The 12,500-nt window shown below is 49.6% G+C and overlaps 1 protein-coding gene across 1 annotated transcript in view; it reads right to left on the reverse strand.

Annotated features, from left to right (window-relative positions):
- Nucleotides 1-1,523: 1,523 nt before the first annotated feature.
- The window catches only part of LOC124029532 (glutamate receptor ionotropic, NMDA 2A-like), a gene marked incomplete at both ends in the record, with an annotated part of 12,267 nt that continues 1,290 nt past the window's right edge, over nucleotides 1,524-12,500 (reverse strand). The window contains one exon of the mRNA XM_046341210.1: nucleotides 1,524-1,723. Coding sequence (XP_046197166.1) covers nucleotides 1,524-1,723 — 200 coding nt within the window. The remainder of the gene's footprint in view (nucleotides 1,724-12,500) is intronic.

A 12,500-nucleotide genomic window follows, 5' to 3' on the forward strand; every position in this document is an offset into this window, starting at 1 on the left:
CTACCCCCTACCCACTAACCCCTACCCCTATCCGCTACCCCCTAACCCCTACCCCCTAACCCCCCCCTAACCCCCTACCCCTACCCCACTAACCCCTACCCCCTACCCACTAACCCCTACCCCCTAACCCCTAATTTTTACCCTAACCCCTACCCTAACCCCTAACCCCTACCCTAACCCCTAACCCCTACCCTAACCCTACCCCCTAACCCTACCCTAACCCCTAACCCCTACCCCCTACCCACTAACCCCTACCCCCTATCCGCTACCCCTAATCCCTACCCCTAACCCCTACCCCTAACCCTACCCACTAACCCCTACCCCCTACCCCTACCCTAACCCCTACCCCCTAACCCCTACCCACTAACCCCTACCCCCTACCCCCCCCCTATTTTTACCCTAACCCCTAACCCCTAACTTTTTACCCCCTACCCCCTAACCCCTACCCCTACCCCCTAACCCCTACCCCCTACCCCTAACCCCTACCCCTACCCCCTACTAACCCCTACCCCTATTTTACCCCCTAACCCCTACCCCTAACCCCCTACCCTAACCCCTACCCTAACCCCCCCCTAACCCCTACCCCCTAACCCTAACCCCTACCCCCTAACTACTAACCCCTACCCCTACCCACTAACCCCTACCCTAACCACTACCCCCTAACCCCTACCCCTATAATTTTTGCCCTAACCCTACCCTAACCACTAACCCCTACCCCCCTACCCACTAACCCCTACCCCTAACAGTAGTCCCTACCCCCTACAGACTCCCTACCCCCTACCCCCTAACCCCTACCCCTAACCCCTAACCCCTACCCCTACCCCCTAACCCCCCTAACCCCTACCCCCTAACCCCTAACCCCTACCCCCCTACCCCCTAACCCCTAACCCCTACCCCCCCTAACCCCTAACCCCTACCCCCTAACCCCCAGTCTTACCCTGCTGATAGAGAACAGTAGTCCCGGTGTTCCAGTACAGACTCCAGTGAAACAGTTACTCTCCCTACCCCCTAACCCCTACCCCCTAACCCCCTAACCCTACCTCCTACCTCCTACCCTAACCCCTACCTCCTACCTCCTACCCCTACCCCTAATCGCTACCCCCTAACCCTAACCCCTACCCACTAATCCCTACCCCTAACCCCTACCCCCTACTCCCTAACCCCTAACCCCTACCCCCTAACCCCTAACCCCTAACCCTAACCCCTAACCCCCTACCCCCCTACCCCCTAACCCCTCAACCCTAACCCCTAACCCCTACCCCCTACCCCCTAACCCCTACCCCCTATCCGCTACCCCCTAACCCCCTACCCCCTACCCCCCCAGTCTTACCCTGCTTATAGAGAACAGTAGTCCCGGTGTTCCCGTACAGACTCCAGTGAAACAGTTACTCTCCCTACCCCTAACCCCTACCCCCTACCCCCTAACCCCTAACCCCTACCCCCTACCCCTACCCCCTAACCCTAACCCCTAACCCCCAGTCTTACCCTGCTTATAGAGAACAGTAGTCCCGGTGTTCCCGTACAGACTCAGTGAAACAGTATCTCAACCTCCAGTAGAAGAGATGCTCTGATATGAAGGTAATGAGAGACAGTCCCATTGCGGTAGCCAGCATGTAAAACACTCCGGCCATGTTGTCAACGTCCAGCTGACTGGACATCACCTCGTTCTTCTCATGGTGACAGATCCCCGTTAACCACTGAGCTTCCAGCTCCTCCATCTCACCTGGAGGGAGGGAGGGAGGAAGGGGAGAGAGAGGAGAGAAATAGGAGAGAAAGAGAATGGAGAGAGGAGAGAGGAGAGGAAGAGACAGGGAGGAAGGGATAGGGGAGAAAGAGAGAGGGGGAAGGAGAGAGTGAGAGGAGAGAGATGAGAGACAGAGAGAGAGAGAGAGTCAGAGAGCAGTAAAAAAAGGGAGGGAGAGAAATAAAAATATCATTCACTTTATTGTCTGGTCCTCTTCCTCCTCCTCCTCCTCCTCTACCTCCTCCTCCTTTTCCTCTTCCTCCTCCTCCTCCCCTCCTCTTCTTGCTCCTCCTCCTCCTCTACATCCTCATCCTTTTCCTCTTCCTCCTCCTCCTCCCCCTCCTCTTCTTCCTCCTCCTCCTCCTCCTCCTCCTCCTCCTCATTTCCTCTTCCTCCTCCTCCTCCTCCTCCTCCTCCTCCCCCTCCTCTTCTTCCTCCTCCTCCTCCTCCTCCTCCTTTCCTCTTCCTCCTCCTCCTCCTCCTTTCCTCTTCCTCCTCCTCCTCCTCCTCCTCTACATCCTCATCCTTTTCCTCTTCCTCCTCCTCTTCCTCCTCCTTTCCTCTTCTTCCTCCTCCTCCTCCCCCTCCTCTTCCTCCTCCTCCTCCTCTACCTCCTCCTCCTTTTCCTCTTCCTCCTCTTCCTCCTCTTCTTCCTCCTCCTCTCTCTGACATTTAAGGTCCCATTAATGTTCATTCAGCTTGAGTACGCCATGTGTGTGTGTGTGTGTGTGTGTGTGTGTGTGTGTGTGTGTGTGTGTGTGTGTGTGTGTGTGTGTGTGTGTGTGTGTGTGTGTGTGTGTGTGTGTGTGTGTGTGTGTGTGTGTGTGTGTGTGTGTGTGTTTGACATCACTAACCACATTATACAGACAGGAAGGAGAATGTCAGTGTCTGTCCCAAATGTTCCCTATTCCCTATATAGTACACTACTTTATACTACAGCCCTATTCCCTATATAGTACACTACTTTATACTACAGCCCTATTCCCTATATAGTACACTACTTTATACTACAGCCCTATTCCCTATATAGTGCACTACTATATACTACAGCCCTATTCCCTATATAGTACACTACTTTATACTACAGCCCTATTCCCTATATAGTACACTACTTTATACTACAGCCCTATTCCCTATATAGTACACTACTTTATACTACAGCCCTATTCCCTATATAGTACACTACTTTATACTACAGCCCTATTACCTATATAGTACACTACTTTATACTACAGCCCTATTCCCTATATAGTACACTACTTTATACTACAGCCCTATTCCCTATATAGTACACAACTTTATACTACAGCCCTATTCCCTATATAGTGCACTACTTTATACTACAGCCCTATTCCCTATATAGTGCACTACTTTATACTACAGCCCTATTCCCTATATAGTGCACTACTTTATACTACAGCCCTATATAGTACACTACTTTATACTACAGCCCTATTCCCTATCTAGTACACTACTTTATACTACAGCCCTATATAGTACACTACTTTATACTACAGCCCTATTCCCTATATAGTACACTACTTTATACTACAGCTCTATATAGTACACTACTTTATACTACAGCCCTATTCCCTATATAGTACACTACTTTATACTACAGCCCTATATAGTACACTACTTTATACTACAGCCCTATTCCCTATATAGTGCACTACTTTATACTACAGACCTATTCCCTATATAGTGCACTACTTTATACTACAGCCATATTCCCTATATAGTGCACTACTTTATACTACAGCCCTATATAGTGCACTACTTTATACTACAGCCCTATATAGTACACTACTTTCTACTACAGCCCTATTCCCTATATAGTGCACTACTTTATACTACAGCCCTATTCCCTATATAGTGCACTACTTTATACTACAGCCCTATTCCCTATATAGTGCACTACTTTATACTACAGCCCTATTCCCTATATAGTACACTACTTTATACTACAGCCCTATTCCCTATATAGTGCACTACTTTATACTACAGCCCTATTCCCTATATAGTACACTACTTTATACTACAGCCCTATTCCCTATATAGTGCACTACTTTATACTACAGCCCTATATAGTGCACTACTTTATACTACAGCCCTATTCCCTATATATTGTACTACTTTATACTACAGCCCTATTCCCTATATAGTACACTACTTTATACTACAGCCCTATTCCCTATATAGTACACTACTTTATACTACAGCCCTATTCCCTATATAGTGCACTACTTTATACTACAGCCCTATTCCCTATATAGTACACTACTTTATACTACAGCCCTATTCCCTATATAGTGCACTACTTTATACTACAGCCCTATTCCCTATATAGTACACTACTTTATACTACAGCCCTATTCCCTATATAGTGCACTACTTTATACTACAGCCCTATATAGTACACTACTTTATACTACAGCCCTATTCCCTATATATTGTACTACTTTATACTACAGCCCTATTCCCTATATAGTACACTACTTTATACTACAGCCCTATTCCCTATATAGTACACTACTTTATACTACAGCCCTATATAGTACACTACTTTATACTACAGCCCTATTCCCTATCTAGTACACTATTTTATACTACAGCCCTATTCCCTATATAGTACACTACTTTATACTACAGCCCTATTCCCTATATAGTGCACTACTTTATACTACAGCCCTATATAGTGCACTACTTTATACTACAGCCCTATCTAGTACACTACTTTATACTACAGCCCTATTCCCTATATAGTACACTACTTTATACTACATCCCTATTCCCTATATAGTACACTACTTTATACTACAGCCCTATTCCCTATATAGTACACTACTTTATACGACAGCCCTATTCCCTATATAGTGCACTACTTTATACTACAGCCCTATTCCCTATATAGTACACTACTTTATACTACAGCCCTATTCCCTATATAGTGCACTACTTTATACTACAGCCCTATATAGTACACTACTTTATACTACAGTCCTATTCCCTATATAGTACACTACTTTATACTACAGCCCTATTCCCGATATAGTACACTACTTTTGTCATGCAGGTGAAAGAGGACCCAAAAGCGACTTAACAGAAACAGAGTTTATTTAAGTCCAAACAGGGAATAACAGAAATCCTCTAGTCTGTAGAGGGAAATAACTGGAGAAGCGGCCACAGACTGCAGGTCGCTTCGGGTAGGCGCAGGCCGTAGTAGACAGAGACACCTGCTCACACGCAGCATCTGATGAAGGCAAAAAACACGACAGGACAGGGCGATACACAATCACAGCAAAAACACGACAGGACAGGGCGAAACGCAATCACAGCATGGTGAATACTAAACAAGGAACCGACGGGACAGGAACGGAACACAAAGGAATAAATAGGGACTCTAATCAGGGGAAAGGATCGGGAACAGGTGTGGGAAGACTAAATGATGATTAGGGGAATAGGAACAGCTGGGAGCAGGAACGGAACGATAGAGAGAAGAGAGAGCGAGAGAGTGAGAGAGAGGGATAGAAAGAGGGAAAGAACCCAATAAGACCAGCAGAGGGAAACGAACAGAATGGGGAGCACAGGGACAAGACATGATAATAAATGACAAACATGACAGTACCCCCACTCACCGAGCGCCTCCTGGCGCACTCGAGGAGGAATCCTGGCGGCAACGGAGGAAATCATCGATGAGTGAACGGTCCAGCACGTCCCGAGACGGAACCCAACTCCTCTCCTCAGGACCGTAACCCTCCCAATCCACTAAGTATTGGTGACCCCGTCCCCGAGAACGCATGTCCATGATCTTATGTACCTTGTAAATAGGTGCGCTCTCGACAAGGACGGGAGGGGGAGGGAAGACGAACGGGGTGCGAAGAAAGGGCTTAACACAGGAGACATGGAAGACAGGATGGACGCGACGAAGATGTCGCGGAAGAAGCAGTCGCACAGCGACAGGATTGACGACCTGGGAGACACGGAACGGACCAATGAACCGCGGAGTCAACTTACGAGAAGCTGTCGTAAGAGGAAGGTTGCGAGTGGAAAGCCACACTCTCTGGCCGCAACAATACCTTGGACTCTTAATCCTGCGTTTATTGGCGGCTCTCACAGTCTTCCCCGCAGACAAAGGCAGACCGGTAATGAAGTCTAAGGCGATGTGAGACCATGGTCGAGAAGGAATGGGGAGCGGTCTGAGACGACCGGCAGGAGGAGAGTTACCCGACTTAGTCTGCGCGCAGTCCGAACAAGCAGCCACGAAACGGCGCGTGTCACGCTCCTGAGTCGGCCACCAAAAGCGCTGGCGAATAGACGCAAGAGTGGTTCGAACACCGGGATGACCAGCTAACTTGGCAGAGTGAGCCCACTGAAGAACAGCCAGACGAGTGGAAACAGGAACGAAAAGGAGGTTACTAGGACAAGCGCGCGGCGACGCAGTGTGCGTGAGTGCTTGCTTAACCTGTCTTTCAATTCCCCAGACTGTTAACCCGACAACACGCCCATAAGGAAGAATCCCCTCGGGATCAGTAGAAGCCACAGAAGAACTAAACAGACGGGATAAGGCATCAGGCTTGGTGTTCCTGCTACCCGGACGGTAAGAAATCACAAACTCGAAACGAGCGAAAAACAACGCCCAACGAGCTTGACGGGCATTAAGTCGTTTGGCAGAACGGATGTACTCAAGGTTCTTATGGTCTGTCCAAACGACAAAAGGAACGGTCGCCCCCCTCCAACCACTGTCGCCATTCGCCTAGGGCTAAGCGGATGGCGAGCAGTTCACGGTTACCCACATCATAGTTGCGCTCAGATGGCGACAGGCGATGAGAAAAATAAGCGCAAGGATGAACCTTATCGTCAGACTGGAAGCGCTGGGATAGAATGGCTCCCACGCCTACCTCTGAAGCGTCAACCTCGACAATGAATTGTCTAGTGACGTCAGGAGTAACGAGGATAGGAGCGGACGTAAAACGTTCTTTTAGAAGATCAAAAGCTCCCTGGGCGGAACCGGACCACTTAAAACACGTCTTGACAGAAGTAAGAGCTGTGAGAGGGGCAGCAACTTGACCGAAATTACGAATGAAACGCCGATAGAAATTAGCGAAACCTAAAAAGCGCTGCAACTCGACACGTGACCTTGGAACGGGCCAATCACTGACAGCTTGGACCTTAGCGGAATCCATCTGAATGCCTTCAGCGGAAATAACGGAACCGAGAAAAGTAACGGAGGAGACATGAAAAGAGCACTTCTCAGCCTTTACGTAGAGACAATTCTCTAAAAGGCGCTGTAGAACACGTCGAACGTGCTGAACATGAATCTCGAGTGACGGAGAAAAATCAGGATATCGTCAAGATAGACAAAAACAAAGATGTTCAGCATGTCTCTCAGAACATCATTAACTAATGCCTGAAAAACAGCTGGCGCATTGGCGAGACCGAACGGCAGAACCCGGTACTCAAAATGCCCTAACGGAGTGTTAAACGCCGTTTTCCACTCGTCCCCCTCTCTGATGCGCACGAGATGGTAAGCGTTACGAAGGTCCAACTTAGTAAAGCACCTGGCTCCTGCAGAATCTCGAAGGCTGATGACATAAGGGGAAGCGGATAACGATTCTTAACCGTTATGTCATTCAGCCCTCGATAATCCACGCAGGGGCGCAGAGTACCGTCCTTCTTCTTAACAAAAAGAACCCCGCCCCGGCCGGAGAGGAAGAAGGCACTATGGTACCGGCGTCAAGAGACACAGACAAATAATCCTCGAGAGCCTTACGTTCGGGAGCCGACAGAGAGTATAGTCTACCTCGAGGAGGAGTGGTCCCCGGAAGGAGATCAATACTACAATCATACGACCGGTGAGGAGGAAGGGAGTTGGCTCGGGACCGACTGAAGACCGTGCGCAGATCATGATATTCCTCCGGCACTCCTGTCAAATCGCCAGGTTCCTCCTGAGAAGTAGGGACAGAAGAAACGGGAGGGATGGCAGACATTAAACACTTCACATGACAAGAAACGTTCCAGGATAGGATAGAATTACTAGACCAATTAATAGAAGGATTATGACATACTAGCCAGGGATGACCCAAAACAACAGGTGTAAACGGTGAACGGAAAATCAAAAAGAAATAGTCTCACTGTGGTTACCAGATACTGTGAGAGTTAAAGGTAGTGTCTCAAATTTGATACTGGGAAGATGACTACCATCTAAGGCAAACATGGGCGTAGGCTTGTCTAACGGTCTGAAAGGAATGTTATGTTTCCGAACCCATGCTTCGTCCATGAAACAACCCTCAGCCCCAGAGTCAATCAAGGCACTGCATGTAGCACCCGAACCGGTCCAGCGTAGATGGACCGACATAGTAGTACAAGATCTAGATGAAGAGGCCTGAGTAGTAGCGCTCACCAGTAGCCCTCCGCTTACTGATGGGCTCTGACCTCTTACTGGACATGAATTAACAAAATGTCCAGCAACTCCGCAATAGAGGCACAGGCGGTTGGTGATCCTCCGTTCCCTCTCCTTAGTCGAGATGCGAATCCCTCCCAGCTGCATGGGCTCAGTCTCAAAGCCAGAGGAGGGAGATGGTTGCGATGCGGAGCAGGGAAACACCGTTGATGCGAGCTCTCTTCCACGAGCCCGGTGACGAAGATCTACCCGTCGTTCTATGCGGATGGCGAGAGCAATCAAAGAGTCCACATCTGAAGGAACCTCCCGGGAGAGAATCTCATCCTTAACCACAGCGTGGAGTCCCTCCAGAAAACGAGCGAGCAGCGCCGGCTCGTTCCACTCACTAGAGGCAGCAAGAGTGCGAAACTCAATAGAATAATCCGTTATGGACCGTTCACCTTGGCATAAGGAAGCCAGGGCCCTAGAAGCCTCCCTACCAAAAACTGAACGGTCAAAAACCCGAATCATCTCCTCTTTAAAGTTCTGGAACTTGTTAGAGCAATCAGCCCTTGCCTCCCAGATAGCTGTGCCCCATTCTCGAGCCCGGCCAGTAAGGAGTGAAATGACGTAAGCAACCCGAGCTCTCTCTCTAGAGTATGTGTTGGGTTGGAGAGAGAACACAATCTCACACTGCGTGAGAAAGGAGCGGCACTCAGTGGGCTGACCGGAGTAGCAAGGTGGGTTATTAACCCTAGGTTCTGGAGGCTCGGCAGGCCAGGAAGTAACAGGTGGCACGAGACGTAGACTCTGGAACTGTCCAGAGAGGTCGGAAACCTGAGCGGCCAGGTTCTCCACGGCATGGCGAGCAGCAGACAATTCCTGCTCGTGTCTGCCGAGCATGGCTCCTTGGATCTTGACGGCAGTGAAACGAGCGTCTGAAGTCGCTGGGTCCATTCCTTGGTCGGTTCCTTCTGTCATGCAGGTGAAAGAGGACCCAAAAGCGACTTAACAGAAACAGAGTTTATTTAAGTCCAAACAGGGAATAACAGAAATCCTCTAGTCTGTAGAGGGAAATAACTGGAGAAGCGGCCACAGACTGCAGGTCGCTTCGGGTAGGCGCAGGCCGTAGTAGACAGAGACACCTGCTCACACGCAGCATCTGATGAAGGCAAAAAACACGACAGGACAGGGCGATACACAATCACAGCAAAAACACGACAGGACAGGGCGAAACGCAATCACAGCATGGTGAATACTAAACAAGGAACCGACGGGACAGGAACGGAACACAAAGGAATAAATAGGGACTCTAATCAGGGGAAAGGATCGGGAACAGGTGTGGGAAGACTAAATGATGATTAGGGGAATAGGAACAGCTGGGAGCAGGAACGGAACGATAGAGAGAAGAGAGCGAGAGAGTGAGAGGGGGAGGGGGAGAGAGAGGGATAGAAAGAGGGAAAGAACCCAATAAGACCAGCAGAGGGAAACGAACAGAATGGGGAGCACAGGGACAAGACATGATAATAAATGACAAACATGACAACTTTATACTACAGCCCTATTCCCTATATAGTGCACTACTTTCTACTACAGCCCTATTCCCTATATAGTGCATTACTTTAGACAAGGGCCCTAGTGGACTAATTAGGGAATAGGATTCAATAGTGGGACAACGTCAAAGTGCCCCAGAGGGCTTCATTTATATGGTCCTCATTTTACAGAAGTGCCAAGACAGGTTCTCTAAGGAGAGATCTCACTGTCCCTTACTGAGACTCCTGCTTTCTTAAGCAGAGGGAGATATCTCTCTCTCTCTCTCTTCTCTCTCTCCTCTCTCTTCTCTCTCTTCTCTCTCTTCTCTCTCTCTCTCTTCTCTTCTCTCTCTTCTTCTCTCTCTTCTCTCCCTTCTCTCTCTCTCTCTCTTCTCTCTCTCTCTCTTCTCTCTCTTCTCTCTCTTCTCTCCCTCTCTTCTCTCTTCTCTCTCTCTCTTCTCTCTCTTCTCTCCCTCTCTTCTCTCTTCTCTCTCTCTCTTCTCTCTCTTCTCTCCCTCTCTTCTCTCTTCTCTCTCTCTCTTCTCTCTCTTCTCTCTCTTCTCTCTCTCTATCTCTTCTCTCTCTCTCTTCTCTCTCTCTCTTCTCTCTCTTCTCTCTCTTCTCTCTCTCTATCTCTTCTCTCTCTCTCTTCTCTCTCTCCTCTCTCTCTCTCTCTCTCTCTCTCTCTCTCTTCTCTCTCTCTCTCTCTCTCTCTCTCTCTCTCTCTCTCTCTCTCTCTCTCTCTGTCTCTCTGTCTCTCTCTCTCTCTCTCTCTCTCTCTGTCTCTCTCTCTCTCTCTCTGTCTCTCTCCTCTCTCTCTCTCTGTCTCTCTCCTCTCTCTCTCTCTGTCTCTCTCCTCTCTCTCTCTCTTCTCTCTCTCTCCTCTCTCCCTCTCTTCTCTCTCTTCTCTCTCTTCTCTCTCTCTCTGTCTCTGTTTCTCTATCTTCTCTCCATATGTCTCTCTCTCTCTCTCTCTCTCTCTCTCTCTCTCTGTCTCTGTTTCTCTATCTTCTCTCCATATGTCTCTCTCTTCTCTCTCTTCTCTCTCTCTCTCTCTCTCTTCTGTCTCTCTCTCTCTCTCTCTCTCTCTCTCTCTCTCTCTCTCTCTCTCTCCCTCTCTCTCCTCTCTCTCTCTCTCTTCTCTCTCTCTCTCTGTCTCTGTTTCTCTATCTTCTCTCCATATGTCTCTCTCTCTCTCTCTCTCTCTCTCTCTCTCTCTATCTCTCTCCCTCTCTTCTCTCTCTCTCTCTTCTCTCTCTCTCTTCTCTCTCTCTCTCTCTGTCTCTCTCTCTCTCTCTCTCTCTCTCTCTCTCTCTCTCTCTCTCTCTCTTCTCTCTCTCTCTCTCTCTCTTCTCTCTCTCTCCATATGTCTCTCTCTCTCTCTCTCTCTCTCTCTCTCTCTCTCTCTCTCTCTCTTCTCTCTCTCTCCTCTCTTCTCTCTCTCTTTTCTCTCTCTCTCTCTCTCTCTCTCTCTCTCTCTCTGTCTCTCTCTCTCTCTCTCTCTCTCTCTCTCTCTCTCTCTCTCTGTCTCCGTTTCTCTATCTTCTCTCCATATGTCTCTCTGTTTCTCTAGCCTCAATTGTTCAGCTCATGGACTCTACAAAGTGTCGTCTCCGTTTCCACAGGGATGTCTGGCCCATGTTGACTCCAATGCCTCCTCCGCTATCTCCCCTTCCTCCACAATCTCCACCTCCCCCTCCTCCTCTATCCCCTCTTCTATCTCCTCCATCTCTATATCATCCTCTATCTCCTCCTCCTCCACAATCTCAACCTCCCCCTCTATCTCCTCTTCCTCCACTATCTCCACCTCCCCCTCCAACTCCTCCTCTATCTATACCTCCTCCTCTATCTTGTCTTCCTCCATATCTATCGCCTCCATCTCTATCTCCTCCTCTATCTCTGCCTCCTCCTCTATCGCCCCTTCCCCCACAATCTCCACCTCCCCCTCCTCCATCTCCTCCATTCCTATCTCCTCCCCCTCATCTATCTCCCCCTCCTCTATCTCCTCCTCCTCTATCTCCTCCTCCTCTATCTCCTCCTCCATCTCATCCTCCGCCTCTATCTCCTCCTCTATCTCCTCCTCCTCTATCTCTTCCTCTATCTCCACCTCTATCTCCCCCTCCTCCTCCTCTATCTCCACCTCTATCTCCTCCTCCTTCTCAAGCTCCTCCTCAATCTCCTTCTTCTCTATCTCCACCTCCTCCTTTATCTCCTCCTCCCACTCCTCCTCCTCTATGTCCTCTTCCTCCTCCTCCCCTTCTCCTCCTCCTCCAACTCATCCTCCTCTACCTCCTCTTCCTCCTCCCCTTTTCCTCCTCCTCCCACTCATCCTCCTCTACCTCCTCTTCCTCCTCCCCTTTTCCTCCTCCTCCCACTCTTCCTCCTCCTCCTCCCACTCCTCCTCCTCTTCCTCCTCCCTTCTCCTCCTCCTCCCACGCCTCCTCCTCCTCCTCTTCCTCCTCCCCTTCCTCCCACTCCTCCTCCTCTACCTCCCACTCCTCCTCCCCTTCCCACTCCTCCTCCACTTCCCACTCCTCCTCCTCTACCTCCTCTTTCTCCCACACCTCCTCTATGTCCTCTTCCTCCTCCTCCCCTTCTTCTCCTCCTCCCACTCCTCCTCCCATGCCTCCTCCTCCTCCTCTTCCTCCTCCCCTTCTCCTCCTCCTCCCACTCCTCCTCCTCTACCTCCCACTCCTCCTCCCCTTCCCACTCCTCCTCCACTTCCCACTCCTCCTCCTCTAACTCCTCTACCTCCTCTTTCTCCCACTCCTCCTCTATGTCCTCTTCCTCCTCCCCTTCCTCCCACTCCTCCTCCTCTACCTCCCACTCCTCCTCCCCTTCC

Source organism: Oncorhynchus gorbuscha, unplaced genomic scaffold (genome assembly GCF_021184085.1).
Source record: "Oncorhynchus gorbuscha isolate QuinsamMale2020 ecotype Even-year unplaced genomic scaffold, OgorEven_v1.0 Un_scaffold_6726, whole genome shotgun sequence".
Classification (NCBI taxonomy): domain Eukaryota; kingdom Metazoa; phylum Chordata; class Actinopteri; order Salmoniformes; family Salmonidae; genus Oncorhynchus; species Oncorhynchus gorbuscha.